The sequence below is a fragment of the Pempheris klunzingeri genome, chromosome 17 (genome assembly GCF_042242105.1).
Source record: "Pempheris klunzingeri isolate RE-2024b chromosome 17, fPemKlu1.hap1, whole genome shotgun sequence".
NCBI lineage: Eukaryota > Metazoa > Chordata > Actinopteri > Acropomatiformes > Pempheridae > Pempheris > Pempheris klunzingeri.
The window spans coordinates 16,045,224-16,060,598 of record NC_092028.1 but is presented as its reverse complement, the minus strand read 5'-3'; the positions used below and the strand labels follow the sequence as shown (position 1 = coordinate 16,060,598).

The window sequence follows — 15,375 nt, the reverse complement described above, 5'->3', positions numbered from 1 at the left end:
TGCACAAAACAGTCTTTGCTTTAAATGCTTTACTACTGCACATTATTACAATCTACGAATGTTTGCACTTCCTTCCTTAATCCTCCGCCTGACACTGCAGCTTTCATCTCCCCCTCTGATCTGCCAGCCTTTGAAATGTGCAGCTCCACACCTGCTCGCCCAGACACTTAAACAGCACAAGAGCTGCTGAACGTGCCCCCACATCCTCACTTTGTTTAGAATTCCTCCGCTCCACGAGCCAAGGAGCGGGTTTACTGAGTTGTCTGGAAAACTCTGCCGAGGAGGAAAAACACATCAGCCTCTCAAGTCTGTAACCAGGACTGAGGTCTGAGTTTTACTCAGCAAAGTTATCCACAAAACTCCAGGGTGTGCATCCTGAAACAGGCCCCTGCTGTGACAGGGAAGAGGGTACATCTCCTGCTCAACAGCACAATGCAGAGGAGATGTGTTGCTCAGATAATAACCGTACTCTTAATTGGTGAATTTTAACAAGAATAGCAACTAAATTCCATGATTTTCTTTGCAGGCAGCCTTTAGAATTCCTCTACGATTACTCGAATACATTTAACTGAAAAGGGAGATTATTGCAAGTGAATTGACAGCATCAATAAAGTCACTATAACTGCTGTGGGTACTGCGCTCCAGTCAGTCTGCTCACAGCAGTAACGCTTAACTCATACATTGCAATGACAGCAGCTACTGTGTATCCACAATCATGCATTAGGTTAGTTGTAAATAGATTTCTTTAAGGCACATAGCACCATCAACTGATGGAAGCATGCAATTACACTTTTAAGATCTATAGAGTGAACCTGAACATGGATTACTAAGAAAGATTTTTTTCAGTATTTAAAAGCCCATTAATTCAGTGTTTTGTGTCCATGGTCACCCCTCCTGAACGTTTATAGTAGTAGCTAAACAAATGTGCAAATGATGCCCTGTAGTTGCTGTTTTTGTGTGTTTAAAAAAAGGGTGTCTTATGTTTCTGCTCAGTGAGGCCACTGTCCATCAGAGCCCCGGACCTCCATCAGGCTTTATCCCGGAGCACTTCATCCACTGTCCGCACCGTCAGCAGCAGCAAACTTTCCTCCTATTTCACAGCTCAACTTTCTGTCCATCAATCTTTTCTGTGGAGAGAGAAAAGAAACAAAAAGTGGGTTAAAGGTGGATGATAAGGGTGCTATCTGTCAACACAGCTCTTTAATGTATTCTATCTATGAGTTAGAAAACACTCACGGACTCTACCTTTAGGGATGAACGTCAGTGAGCTGCTGAATATTCAGAAGCGTGATTGCCCCTCTCTTGGTCCGTCATACAAGAACTCATGACCCAGTCCGTTGCCACACTTCCCACAACACACCTGAGATATTTAAATCCAAAAGATTCAAGTAAAGAAGTAAGTAAACCACATTTTGTCCAGCTTGACGTGTCCTAGTTTATCATGACAAACATCCAGCAGTGCTACTGTAGCAGGGGTGTTCTACCTTTAAGGGTCCCCATGCTTCTGGGTGTTTGGAGACACTGTCCTGATGGATTGTCTCAGAGAAAGCTGGCCAAGGAGAAGAGTGCTCAAACTTTGCCGTGCTAGAAAATAACTCATAACCGCATTCAGAGCACACATACATGCCTGAGGAGAAACCAGTATCAGTGAACAGACAGCTTATGAAGCACAAACTTATATTTTCTCTACAATAACAAGCCTGTGCTTTTTTGATGCTCACCGGGTTGGAAGAAATTCTTGTATTCTTCTCCACCAGAGAAAGAGCAATATGACATTTCATCCATTTCACGTGTGATTTCTCTTTAGTTTGACACGTATGTTTACAGAGAGTCGTCCGGCCGGAGCTGGAACGGGCCTGCACGTCCAGATCAAGTGTCAGCGGCTCTGCCCTCCTTGTGTAATGTCTGATCGCACGACTTCCACTTGGTGGCAGCACTTTCATCACTGAGCGTTAGTGCCACTGTGCACTGTCAATGCACCCAAAAGTGTGTTGTTTCAAGCTTTAAAAATAACATTACTCTGTCTGTAATCAATTCATACAATATCATATTATTAGATAATTATATTTGTAGAGACAAGTGACTTCAAAGTGGCCTGAAACTATTCAGTCAGCAGTGAAAAGTGACATTAATATTTGAAAATAAGTCGAGTCGAGTCAAAGCATTGTTTTGTTTCGATTTAAAATATATTTGCATACGAGTCATTTTTAATCATTTACATAAAAGTCTCCCAAGAGTGAAAATACGTACTGTTCCTGCATCTAACACAGCAAACATAGCAGGTAAAGGCCATTGTTGATAAATAAATTACAATATTATATGAGGAGTCTTTGGAAGAGGTTCAACCAGTCTTTGATTCACAGTTTCGTAAGCTATTTCTTTCTGATAGACTAGTGTATTTGGTAACAGTTTTGGGAAGGCTGAGGGTGGACTAGGAAACAAGATTAATGGGTTAGCGAGGTAGCGAGGCTGCAAACCCGACCTGGTCCGTACTAGACAGTAAACTGTAAAAAGACTCCCTGACTTTCCCCTGATGATATTCTCTCTGACCACTGCAGGATCTCTGCTGAGGGAAGACGTTGTTCTGTGTGTGGAAACCGTGATGCAAACATGTTGAGCTGTTCATTATAGTTATGTCACTGAATATGCAGTTACAGTGGAGCAAACTGTAGCACTGCATTGCCAGAGGAAACTACATGTATGGTGCTGGTATTGCAGCTCCACTGATTAGAAAACTGATTATCACAGATAGAATTTAATCAATAATATATTTCCATTTGATTTGGCCAATAACTAAAGAAAGCCAGGCTCTGTTGAACCTGCTTCGTAGTCCAGCCCTCAGCAGAACTATGGATGAAACAGTGATGGCAAATAAATACTTTTCATCTCTCAGCAAGAAATATCTTTGAAAAACATATGTTCTCCTACTTGGACAATCTCAATAATTATAAATTGATCCAACAAAACAGATGAGCTGTGACTGAATAATCAATGAGACTATCCTGGAGGTGGTGATTGCATAATAAAGGTGTTGAGACCAGTCCTCTGCTCCTGTTGTCCAGTGAGGCCATCATTCATCAGAGCCCTGGTGGTCCCAGATCGGGCTTTATCCCAGAGCACTTCATCCAGTGTCCGCACCTTCAGCAGCACAGAGAAATGTCTTAACACTCCAGCAGCGCTTCCCTCTGATGGCTCACCTTACTGCTCATCAACCTTATCTGTGGAGAGGGGAGGAGACGGGGAGGTGAGAAAGAGTAGCTGCAACCCGGCGTTGTGATATAACCTGACGATCGTACCTTTAGGGATGAACTTCAGTGAGCTGCTGAATATTCAGAAGCGGGACAGTCCTTTGGCAGGCCCATCATTCACAAACTCATGGCCTAGTCCATTTCCACATTTCCCACACCGCACCTGGAGCAACATCATACATCAGGATTTTGAGCATTTCCATAGTCAGTATTTAATGTATTAAACAAATCCTTCGCTAGCCTTTAGAAAGTCCCATATTTTGCAACTTTTAAAGTATCTTCAACATAAATATGTCTATGAGAGCTATGAGAGCGCCAAATTATGCTCCATCTGTCAGTAAGTACTTGTGGAAACGCTTGGCTCCCTTAATGACATCATAAGGGGATCTGTTGATCATGTGACCTCCTCCAGTCCTTCAGGAGGCCAACCGTCCCCACTCATTCAAAATCTCCTTAATCTACCTCACTGTTTGCCATTGGTTTTTCCTCACTAACACCAGCACAAAGATGTCTAAAGTGAGAGCGAAGCAGCAGGTTGTTCGGTTCTTCTAAAATGGAGCGTTCAGACAGAAGCTGAAAACTGCAGCAGCAGCCATGAAAAAAATGTTTTCTGAACATTAATCCATGTAAATCTGTTCTAGTAGGACCTCCAAACACAAACATGAACTTTAAAATGAGCAGATTTGTGACTTTAAGCATTAAAAGTTATTTATCTCTACAGCTAGTAGCATACAGTAGGTGCTACATGGGTATTTATACATGTGTTGCCTGGTCTAGAAGTGACCACAGGAAGAGAAATGTCTTTTCTACCGACTGTACCTTAAATGTCCTGGGTCTCTCCTCGTGTTTGGACACACTGTCCTCATGGATGGTCTCTGTGAAGGCCGGCCAGGGGGAAGAGTGCTCGTACTTGGAGCGGCTGGAGAACAGCTGGTGGCCACACTGGGAACATGCATAAACCCCTAAGGAGCAAAGGATGGAGGAGATGATGGCTGAGTGCAACATTTTAATACAAATCTGATTTAGATAGACCCTGGCAGAGACATTTCTGACACTATGTTAGCCTTCTTTAAACATTCACAGTTATATTTTCTTTTCCTTAAATGAGTTCTCTTTCTTTGTAACATTACATACAACATTTTCTATACTTCTTAAAAATAATGTTGATGTCTGATAATATCTTGTACTTGTTTTTAACAGTGTGTTCCAGTAGTAGATGCTTAACTTCTCAGTTAAACAACATCCGTGTTTGGTAACCGGGTTGTTGTGTAACCTGAAGCTGGATTACAAAAGCATACTAAGAGCTAACGAGGTTTTTTGATATTTCCAAGCCCATTAATGGAGTTTTTAGTGATAATATGTACAGAGTCATCACCTCTTAAATGTTTCTATTAGCAGCTACATCCTACAGAGACAGGAGTGGATAATAAAGTGGAGCTACACAGTTATTTATGTAGTTATTTGACAACAATGAGTAACTAGCTAACAGCAGCTAGCTAGTTGTTGTTAACTCCACTTTTCTAAACAGCAGTCGCTTTGTAGGAATGTTAAATGAAGTACAGGAAGTTAAAGTGATAAAGGTACCTGATTTAAAATGGTCTTTGAAGACCTCTCCTCCGACGAAACGACAGAACGACATTCCTTTGGTTTCGGGACGGTTTATTTATCCGGATCCACTTTGACGGTGTTAAAGTTTTCTGACCGAGCAGAAACATTCCGCTGGAAACAATCAGACTTCCGGTGTGACCGCCTGCCCTTCAAAATAAAACCTTGGTAAGAAGTAAGAAGTGTTGTGGATAGACTTTCAGTGTTAAAACATAATTAACTGAAACATTTTTACATTGTGAACGGCAGTTCTGAATTGAGTATTTGTATTTACTAAATTAGATTGGAAATTAATTCACTTTGGTATTTAAGCAATCATTCCGTTTTCCTAATTGCTGTGCACCATGTTTATTCAGTTAGTGCTATATATTTATTAGCAACCTGGGGAAGGAAACTTTTTGTACATGGCAGTAAATCTGTGGAATAGTTTGCCAGGACATCTTAAAATATTGAGTAGTTCTGAAGGGTTCAAACTGGCTCTTAAGGACTGGCTCAGAGGGCATGTATAGTAGGATATTAAGTCTGTAAATAGGATGTCTTTCCTGAGTTTGTTTTCTTACTTTGTTTAGTTTTAGATTGTGTTTCTGGACAGACCCAGATACTATTGATATTTTTCAATGTTTTTATATCTGATGGATTTGTTTTGATGTTGTCAATAATATTTTACAATAGGTATTGTTTAATAAAACACTTAGGTAGTGACTTACATTGTTAATACTATAATTTGTTGAGTGTATTGTATTATTGTTTTTGATAGTCATTTATTCTTGCCACGTCAGATCTGGTGTCTTGACCCTCCCCTGCGCACGCCTTCTGTTGTGATCATTGTAGCTTGGTTACTTCTAAGCTTTTATTCTGAAACACTGACACCGGAAGCAGAGCCGTGGTTGCTAACGGGTCTCAGACTGGAGGATTGATAGCTTTGATAGCTAGGTTAGCTGAGTTTATCGTCTAGCCATCCTGCCAGTACAGTTGATGTTTTTCCTCTGCCGCAGCTCTCTCCTGAGACATGGACACCGCGATGTTTCAGCTGAGGTCGTTCGTTCACCAGCGGCTGTACACGGCGGCGGAGGAGATCCTCGGGGAGGTGGAGAAAACCATAACGTTAGCTTTGTACGAAGCCGAAGTTAGTCGATCTAAAGAGGAGGTTGAAAGTCTGCGAAACCAGCTGGACCTCCTGCGAAAGAAGCCAGGTTTGGGACTCCGGTTATATGTGTTGTTAAGTTGCGTTTTCAACCCCTACATTTCGTACTGGTGATGGAGGAAGTAGCTAACTATATATTCGTGAATGTGGCTTGTCCACGCATGCGCACACGCACACGCACACGATCCACTCCAAGTATTGAACAAGCTCTGCAGAAGCAGAAATAATGGTAGAAATATGTGAATACTGTGCAGCTTCAGAGTACTGTGAGCAATATTTTCCAGGAGAGAGCATGCAAATTTGAGGGTTTTTTTCTTGTGTGTATCTGCAAGTTAAAAAGGAGACATAACAGGGCAACTTTTGGGTAATATTTTTGCTCCTCTTCTGTAGCTGATGATCCCTCGCTGACCAGCAGCTCAGTGGAGCATGGAGACGAAAGTGAAGCCCCGCTGCTGCAGGAAAACCCAGGACCCTCAACACCGGAGGAGTCTAACATCAGTCTGAGCGCCGAGGTCCCGGGACCCTCTCAAAGCAACTCAGATCTGGACAGTAATACCTGGAGCTACTGCACGGTTGAGACAGAGTTTGTGGTGTCTAAGATAAAAGAAGAGCAGGAGGAAGTCGAGGATGAAGATGATCAGTCACAGGAGATTGATTTTCCTTCTCTGGAAAATGTGAAAACTGAGCAAGAGCAGCCAGAGATGCAAGTATTATACGAAATGGAGCCAGTCTCTTCAGACTGCTCCGCGGCTCAGAGTGAGAACGACGACGACGACGACGACGACATCGATGACGAGGAGTTGGTGAACAGCAATGGAGAACAGCCCGCAGCGATGGAACAGAAGGGGAAGACAGGAGAAAGTGACAGCGTTAATAACAATAAGGACCAAGCGCCGTTGCCTCATGACAAATGTTCCACTAAAAATGAAAAGGGCCGCAGTTTTTGCCATTTGTGTGGCAAAGGATTTCAGTACATCGGCTCTTTGATGAAGCACATAAAAACGCACGAGAACAAAAACGACTGCACCATTTGCGGGATGACACACCAGTCGACAGAAGAGCTCATAACTCACCTGAAAGGCCGTCACAACAAAACATATTTCTGCGGCGTGTGCGGCAAGACTTTTGCCAATAACCGCTGTCTCCGGCTGCACGAAAGAATACACACGGGCATAAAAGAGTTTATATGTCAAGAATGTGGCAAAACGTTTTACCGAAGAGAGCATCTGATTGTGCACGTGAGGACCCATTCTGGGGAGAAACCGTACCACTGTGATATTTGCGGGAAAGCTTTCAGTCAGAGCCAGAACCTCACAATTCATAAAAGAAGTCACTCGGGGGAGAGACCATATCATTGCGGCCTGTGTGGCAAACTTTTCAACACTAGCAGTCACCTCAAAACACACATGAGATACCATTCAGGAGAAAAACCATACCCGTGTGACATTTGTGGTAAACGCTTTCGCCAGAGTGGACAGATGACTAGACACAGGACCACACATACAGGAGAGAGGCCGTATGCCTGCCATGTCTGTGGTATGAGATACAGGTTTGCGCCTAATCTTAAGGTGCATCTGCAAACTCATGAAAAGGCGGCTGCGGAGTGAAAACCAGACGCACCATTTCAGAGCTTTTGCATGAGTTAGATAAGAGAGTTTTACGTGCATGGCATAACTCACCTGTCGGCCATCTTTTAGTTTAACCTCGAAGCACATTGTTCTTAAATTACTGCCAGTAAGCATACCTTAAACTGTTAGTTTGCTTTGGTACAGGACAGGTAGATACTGGTGTCAGCACACACTGAGGCACTTTTCACAAACAGAATCACTTTCTTGTAAAATGTCCTCTTCTAATGAGTTCAGCTAAACGAAAGGCGCGGCCACACCGGATTTCGCTCCCTGTTCACTCCTGTGAGGAACAAGGGCGCATTCAGTCACAAGTTGATCCTGCCTCTTTCACTTATTGCAGAGATCAATCTGATTGGGAAACCGCCAAGGCCAGATGAAACCCGGTCTGACTGCACCGTAACAGGAGAGCGAGACATGCCTGCGCAGTCCTGAGTGTAGTTAGGTAAGATCAGTGAAAACACTCATCTGTGTGTGTGTCTGTGTGTGTGTCTGTGTGTGTGTGTGTGTCTGTGTTTGTGTCTGTGTGTGTGCGTGCCTGGGCCGTGAGGTGTGCGGGGCCTTTGACAGGTGTAACAAAACTAACACGAGACGTCCTATCAAACCCCTGTGTGGGTGGTGTGGAGCCTTAACAGCTAAAATGAGCAATGTTAAGAGATTCGTGAGGAAATCCCATCAACACACAAACACACCTGTGACAATGTGAATGTCCTGCTGTAATGTTTTTCTTTACTCTGATTAATTCTGAAGAACAATAAGAAAAGACCCATCACCTGTTATCGAAAACATCACAATCTAACTGTGTTTCATAAAACCCTTTAGGTTTCTGTTAACATGACACATGTTGGTATTTATTGGGTGAAACCAATTTCACGTTGACCATCAGAGTGCAGAGCACCTCTGGCACCGTTCTTACTCACATGTTTCATGTATGCATTTTTGTCTATTCTGTGTAATGTCTTCTTATGTCCGCATGGAGGGCAATAAAGTTTAATATCCAGTTACAGTGCTGTGGTCTGTTTATCTTTTCCTGGCTGTGCCCACAAGGTAAACATACTAACAGCAAAATTATCCCTCAGTTGGTCGGTGCATCACTTCGTGGTATTAAAGTCAGTGAACTATATGCTTATTATTACATTACTGTAGCCAGAGAGATGATGTTGGATTACTGACTACCTGACAGACAGACCACAGTTTGTCCGACAGTGTTAAGTCTGGAGTGGTTGTGAGTAGTACAGGTGCTCCACAGGGCACTGTGCTTTCTCCTTTCCTTTTCACCTCGTCCACCTCTGACTTTCAGTACAACTCGTGGTCATGCCATCTGCAGAAGGTCTCTGACGACTCTGCAGTGGAGGGATGTAGAAGTGACGGGGCGGGAGGAGGAGGAGTACAGAGCACTGGTGCACAACTTTTGTGGAGTGGACAGGAAGAAATCACCTGCTTCTGAACGTGACCAAGACCAGGGAGATGGTCATCGACTTCTGAGGGAGGAGGACGGCTGCAATACCGCTGTGTATTATGGGAGAGGATGTCGCCGCGGTGGAGGACCTGGGCGTCTACATCGACAACAGACTTTACTGCAAGCACAACGCTGAGGCTGTGTACAAGAAGGGGATGAGCAGATTCTATTTTCTGAGGAAGCTTTGATCCTTCAACCTGTGCCGCAAGATGCTGGGGATGTTTCATCAGTCTGTTGTGTCCAGAGCACTTGTCTTTGCTGTAGTCTGCCGGTGGAGCAGCACTGGAGCCGGAGATGGAAACAGACTACAGCATGCAGCAGCAGACCTTAACACAGCCCTCGATACAAGACAGGCCTCTCAGACCAGAGCAAAAATGAGGACTGCTGGGAAATGGGAGCTGGAGGAACTTGGGGATGACGGTCATACACAGGATGTTAAGTTTTCCTTCCACTGAATTAGTGCAAAGTGAGCTAAATACACAAATGTCCTCTGAACTGCAGCCACTTTCTTCAGACTGCTCTGTTTGTCCTACATGTGGACACAAGAACACTTTTGCAAAGCAAAACGGCTGGTTTGTGATGTTTGTGGCAGGACGTTCACCAGCCCCGGCTGCCTAAAGATACATTCAAAAATGCACCCAGGGGGATAAAGACTTTAAATGTCAAGACGAAACATTTTCCAGGAGTAAAAAAAACTACTCGCAGAGCACACAGCAGAGAGTACATCACATGTAAGGAAAACCCAACATGGGTAAGGTTTTCTTATAAAAGCACTACTGAGTATAATTCCATATCAAACTTTATATACGAAGCATATGTAAAAAAAAATATAAAGAATATGTGAAGCATTGAAGGATTCACAGAAATATTTATAGATATAAGCCCACAGTGTCCTAAAATGGGACCGTAAAAAGCCTTTTTGTGATCTGTGCGTGCTTGCCCCTAATCAGGTGTTATTTCCTGCTTGACCCTGGTGCCCTAAAAGGAAGATTAATTCTGCAGTTTGAGCAGCAGGTGGCAGCAGACAAACCACCGTTAATCCCTCAGTATGAGCAGGATTGAAGGGCACAGCTGTCCGTAACATGAGCACTGACACTAACACTGAGAGGTCCTTCACTTCACATCAAAATCATGTGTTAAATAACACTGTTACAAATCCACTTCTAACTGGATCAAAATAGCATCAATTTCAGAGGGCAGTTTGGGCTATTGTAACACTATTTTTGCTCTAAAGCAGGCCTGCCCAACATTTTCTGTCAGATGGAGCCCCCTCCGCACAAACACACCCTTAGTCTCTACACCACCCACCACATCCCCAATGTGTTCATTCAAGCGGATCATTTAAAAAATGGCTGTTTTCAACACTTTAACAATAATAATGTCAACATGTTTAAGGCCCACAGCTACTTGGTCAGGCCAAAGCTGGACGTTTCACCCGTTTACCCATGACCTTTAGCAAACTATTTAAACAGTTTAATGCTTTTACCAAACAACGTAGCTGTTGATTTGTGCACAATTAGTTGAGCTAAAATATTTACATGTGTCCCTGGTTGGGAGTTGCTGCTCTGTTAATAGTCAGATCATAATAGATCAGGTTTTTACCTCCCTGACAGCAGAGATGGAGGAGCTACTCACATCTTTACTTGAGTAACTAAGTATAAAAATATTAGTATCGAAATACAATTAAAGTACCAGAAAGTACTAATTCTGCAGAATGGCCCATTTTAGAATAATATATATGTCATAGTATTGATGCATTCACGTGTTCATGGCTTTAATGTTACAATGATCAGGAGCCACCAATAATCTTCAAAGCCCTTTCCTCCTCTTCCTCTTCCTCTTCCTCTCACTCCACGTGTATTCCTTTCAACCCCATGTACACGTAAAATGACCAACATCACAAATATTTCACTTATTAAAACAACACCAAGCCCCAATATTGAGACCAAATGTAAATCTATCTAATTATAAGTGAAACCCGCAGAAGTATCCCATTTGCTCGTATGCAGATCTCAGAACAGCTTTAACATCTGCCCTCCGTGTCCTTACGGTCAGTGAAAAAGAAGTCTTATTAAATAAGAGGCTTTGAGCGGTAACATTGGCGTGAATTTTTCCAGGTCGTGTAATTACATAAGTCTGCGTACAGGACTGCGGTGTCAGAGTTGAGCTCGGTCTGTGTTTTGACGCTGCGCGCACAGAGCAGAGAGGAGGAGTCGCTCTGTCAACTGTTGGCCTCTCAGATCTAATCTGGATTAGAGTTCCGTCCAGTCTGCAGCCAGGACTCCAAATAATCACATTACTGTGTTTTGGGTTGACGCCTCCTGAAGCGGAAGGAGCCGTGAGACGGAGGCAACGTCGCCGACTCTCGTTTTTTTTTTTTTTTTTCGGCAATCCGAGCTGTTTGTTTTGGAGTAAATCTCTCTGAGGAGTTGGTTGTCGAAGATTTGCTGCGATCTGAGTAAAGTTGTGCGGATATTTGCAGCCCGCGGTCGGTGGATGGTGCGCATCCCCGCGTGAAGCACCGCACAGCGCGCTCTGCAGCATCCAGAGAGATCACTGCAGCCTGCGCCCAGAGCACAGTCCTGCACAAACCTCTGCCACACACACCTCAGGAGCAGCTGATCAAACATGCGAGATTCAGGTAAGCAAACGTCTGTGGTTTGTTTTTTATGCCTCAGTAGAATAGCTGCCTTTGTTTTTTTGTTTTTTTTAAAAAAATGAGACTTGAGAAAATCTCTGCAGGTGAGGACAGAAGGAGCTCGGGGTGATAAAAAAGGGTAAAAGGGTGACACATGAATGCCTGAGTGATAGGGCGACTTACATTGTCCATAAGCAACCTCCTTGAGGCCTGGAGGTATTGTCTTAATGAGATGAGGTACAGCTTCAGTAACACTGACCATGTGATACCCAGGCAAACATGCAGTCCTGTGCCAAATGTGTCAGTCAGTCAGTCATCGGGGTCAACTGGTTGAAGTTTGAAGACGGGATTAAGAACAGGCATGCCGTTGATATAAAACGTCCTGGCTCTCCTGTGTGGACAAATTGTGATGTAGACAACCCTCACACAATCTTCTAAAGCTCTCCGACTGGGTTTTCATGAAGTTCTGTCACCTTTTTTTTTTATCCCATTGTCCTTGTCCTAACAGGATAGAAAGGCCAAGAGGAGGACACAGTTGGAGAGACATTTTTTTTTTTGGCAGGATTTCAATCCTTTGCCAAACGTCAGGGATAAATTGGGATTTTCAGCTGCTGGCGTCATTTCTTCCTCTGCCTTTTAATCCAGCTGAAGTGACCTACTGCCAATAGACTCTTGAATACACCCATCCTGTCACAGGCAAATGCACAGGATCTGGAATATCATGGATGATTTGGCCTGTAACACCTTCAGCCAGTGAAAGTCTGCGTTTGCCAGCAATTCCCTGTCCACACCAGTTCTCAAAAATGTCAGACTCCGTTTAATTTCATTAACTTTTTCCTCCACGCTGAGCGCTCTGGACCCAGCAACCATAAGCAGTTACTTTAATGAACTTTATTTTGTCATTTAACAGTCAAAATTGTCTACTCATACACGTTTCAGTGTCCTACTGTTGTTGCATCAAAAAAGATGTGACCTAGAGTGGAAACTTGTAGTCAAGGCGATACAAGACAGGTATACTTTCTTCATGCACTGGTCAATTCTGAGATTTTTTTTTTTAGCTATTTTGCTTTAATAACATTTCTTCTTTCAGAGGAGTGGAAAGAAAATGTCCAGAATACAAATTTGGGTGTTTATCTCATTGCTCTTTGTCGAGTTGTGTCTGTAGATTTCTCCTAAATTCATATCTTTGAAGGCTGTTTTTTCAAAATGAGTTTTTTTCTGTCAGACTCTGAGACAGAAATCTCCACCTCAGCGGCAACATACACCAAACTTTACACTTTTATTCCTATACATATTCTGAAGGTTTTTTACGGAGGGATTTGTTGATACAAAATTAATCATTTCAGTCAATTTTTAAGCGAATATGCCAAATGTACTTTGATTCCTTTATTTTAAACACTTTAATTTGGAGATTTTCTTTGTTTTTGTATCAGTGGAAACTGTTAATCTTTGGATTTTTATCCTTGAGTCACTTAAAATGTCACTTTTTGGCAAACTAATAAATAATGAAAATAATAATTAATTGCTAATGTGACCTTTCTTGCCTTTGATAAGTCAGATGTTGTTGTGGAAAATGGCAATATTAAGTACATTTTAATTGGACTGGACTGCAGCTCTTTTTTCTTTATAACACTGTTTCTCTAATGGAATATGTTTGATGCAGAAGCAGTTAGGAAGAAGGGTTTTCATATCCAACTATTCCTCCTTCACTAATTATAAAATAGCTAAATCTGCTTCACTCTCAAGGGACAAACCAAAAACTAGTGTTCCAGCCTTCAGCTCTCTCATGTTTGTTTTTGAGTCAGTGTTATTCCTGCAGTGTTCATCCACAATACTGACGGGAAAGCTGCCAAATCTCAGCTGACTACATATTCCACAGAGCAGCAAAGGTTTTCCTCACCCTGTCAGCATGAACTGATCCGAATTGACTCAAAAGTAGCAATTGATTAGGGTAAGTCCTGTCTAGGGCAGCTTGAGCACTGGCGGAGCAGCACTTTTGGTTAATTAGATTTGACAAACAGCGCAGCAGGTTGGTGCTAAAATAGTATCTTCTCGTATACACAGGGTGCAGAGAAAAGATAAGCCGGGAGCCAGTGGGAAAGTTACTAATTATTCGAGCAACATGGTTACAAATGAGTATCTGTGGCCTTGAAAATAGGTTTCATCCAGGTCAGAGTTAGAATTTATGCTTACGTACAGGACAATAACCAATCGTGGCTCAAGTGTCTTAACACTGTTCCATTTTTGCTGGTGCGGTTTCTATGTAAAAATGTAGCTTTTGAATGGCAGGAACATAATAATCATCTTCTATTTGAAAATCCTCTACTGGATGATTATGTCTAATATCTTAGTGATATGATATTTACTTCTCTGCAAGTACAGACACCTTGTATTGCCAAGAAAGCTAGCTTGTGACTACATCTGATAGTGCAGTGTGTGTGTGTGTGTGTGTGTGTGTGTGTGTGTGTGTGTGCTCTACACACTTATTGGGTCCACAGTTTTTTGTTATATTATTGTTATTGACAAAACTAAAAGTGTCAAAATATTTGTTTGGTGATGATTAAGGTCAGGGTCAGGGATAGGTTAGTGTTTTTTACGTGTGTGTGTGTGAATAACAATGAATATAAAGATCTATCTGGCACTGTTTACCCATTCATCAGGTTCAATTCATGTCCCAAGTGTCTTAATTTCCCTTCGTAAAAGCCTGTTTAATATGGAGGATTACAGTAAATCCACTCTCAGTCTGGACTGTACCGTAGCTAACGACTCTCAGGGAGTTGGGCCTTGCAGCCTGCCTGCCATCATGACTGTCACATGTAAACAAGCTGTTAAGGGCTTGTTAAATCCATGCTCTGTCAAAGCCCTCCAAAGGGGAGTGTCTAATTGTTGTGCGGTTGAGGGCATAATGGACGGGTAGGGTGTGGTTAAAAAAATAAGCAGCTTGTTTTCCCGGTTATGATCATAACAACTGAGCTCTTACTCTGAGACATAACAGAGTAGTCAGATGCTGTAAATCAGGAACAGTCTTCAAATGTGCCGACAAGAAGACCAGTAGTTGCTGACATCGTTCGGAGCTCTTTGGATAATGCAAATATGTCAGTTAAGCACAAACAAGGCTAATGAATGGGATCGTTGGATCTAATTTGGGATTAGCTGTGACTGTGGGATTAAAGTGTCTGCGCTAAAGACTCTTTGTGATGGTTCCAGAAACAAAGCACTCATCCTCTCCCACCTTATCTCAGACTTTATGTGAAGTGACAGCACACACGCAGAATGAAAAACACAAATTTCCCTGAATCAGTGCAGAGGAATTGTAAAAAGGACAAAGGAGCGAGTACAGAGGAGAGCCGGAAGAAAGGCTGAGAGGTGACAGGGGAGAGGAAATTAGAAAAGCAATGGAGGGGAGGAAACAGAGAGGGCAGAAACAGGAAGGTCAGAGCAGCAGATTAGGAAGTAGCTGAGCTGCAATATTAAATGTTACGCTGTCATTAAAAGTAATGTTTCCAACATTTCACTGAAGCTCTACAAATAACCACATTTTAATGTGTTTTCCTTGTTTCTCGCCACATTTCTAGCATCCAACATGATGGACTACAAACTATCTGAGGGGGATATTACAAGTCTACCAGTGCTACCCCCATTCTCCTGTTGCTGTT

At 42.7% G+C, this 15,375-nt stretch overlaps 2 protein-coding genes and 1 pseudogene across 3 annotated transcripts; 1 reads left to right on the top strand and 2 right to left on the bottom strand.

The window, feature by feature from the left end:
- LOC139216859 (methionine-R-sulfoxide reductase B1-A-like) lies at nucleotides 1–1,858 on the bottom strand (annotated as a pseudogene).
- A 306-nt stretch (nucleotides 1,859–2,164) lies between these two features.
- LOC139216507 (methionine-R-sulfoxide reductase B1-A-like) lies at nucleotides 2,165–4,968 on the bottom strand. The gene is made up of 4 exons (XM_070847645.1): nucleotides 4,833–4,968; nucleotides 4,068–4,210; nucleotides 3,297–3,411; nucleotides 2,165–3,218 (listed from the first exon to the last, which is right to left on the bottom strand). Exons 1-4 carry the CDS (start codon nucleotides 4,885–4,887, stop codon nucleotides 3,199–3,201), a joined length of 333 nt encoding a protein of 110 aa, XP_070703746.1. The 5' UTR covers nucleotides 4,888–4,968; the 3' UTR covers nucleotides 2,165–3,198.
- Nucleotides 4,969–5,778: 810 nt separating this feature from the next.
- Nucleotides 5,779–9,438, top strand: LOC139217009 (zinc finger protein 239-like). Of its 2 annotated transcripts, XR_011585591.1 has the most exons (3): nucleotides 5,779–6,046; nucleotides 6,388–8,067; nucleotides 8,923–9,438. XR_011585591.1 is itself a non-coding variant. In XM_070848272.1 (2 exons), exons 1-2 carry the CDS (start codon nucleotides 5,863–5,865, stop codon nucleotides 7,602–7,604), a joined length of 1,401 nt encoding a protein of 466 aa, XP_070704373.1. In that variant the 5' UTR covers nucleotides 5,779–5,862; the 3' UTR covers nucleotides 7,605–8,616. The 2 variants fall into 2 exon arrangements, 1 of the variants encoding a protein (XP_070704373.1); XM_070848272.1 differs by lacking the exon at nucleotides 8,923–9,438 and having other exon boundaries at nucleotides 6,388–8,616.
- The last annotated feature ends 5,937 nt before the right edge of the window (nucleotides 9,439–15,375 follow it).

Bases quoted from the DNA above. Each gene is read 5' to 3' on its own strand.
- LOC139217009 (XM_070848272.1), top strand. From the start codon at position 5,863: ATGGACACCGCGATGTTTCAGCTGAGGTCGTTCGTTCACCAGCGGCTG. The intron at 6,047-6,387 runs GTTTGGGACTCC...CCTCTTCTGTAG, and splicing joins CCTCCTGCGAAAGAAGCCAG to CTGATGATCCCTCGCTGACC.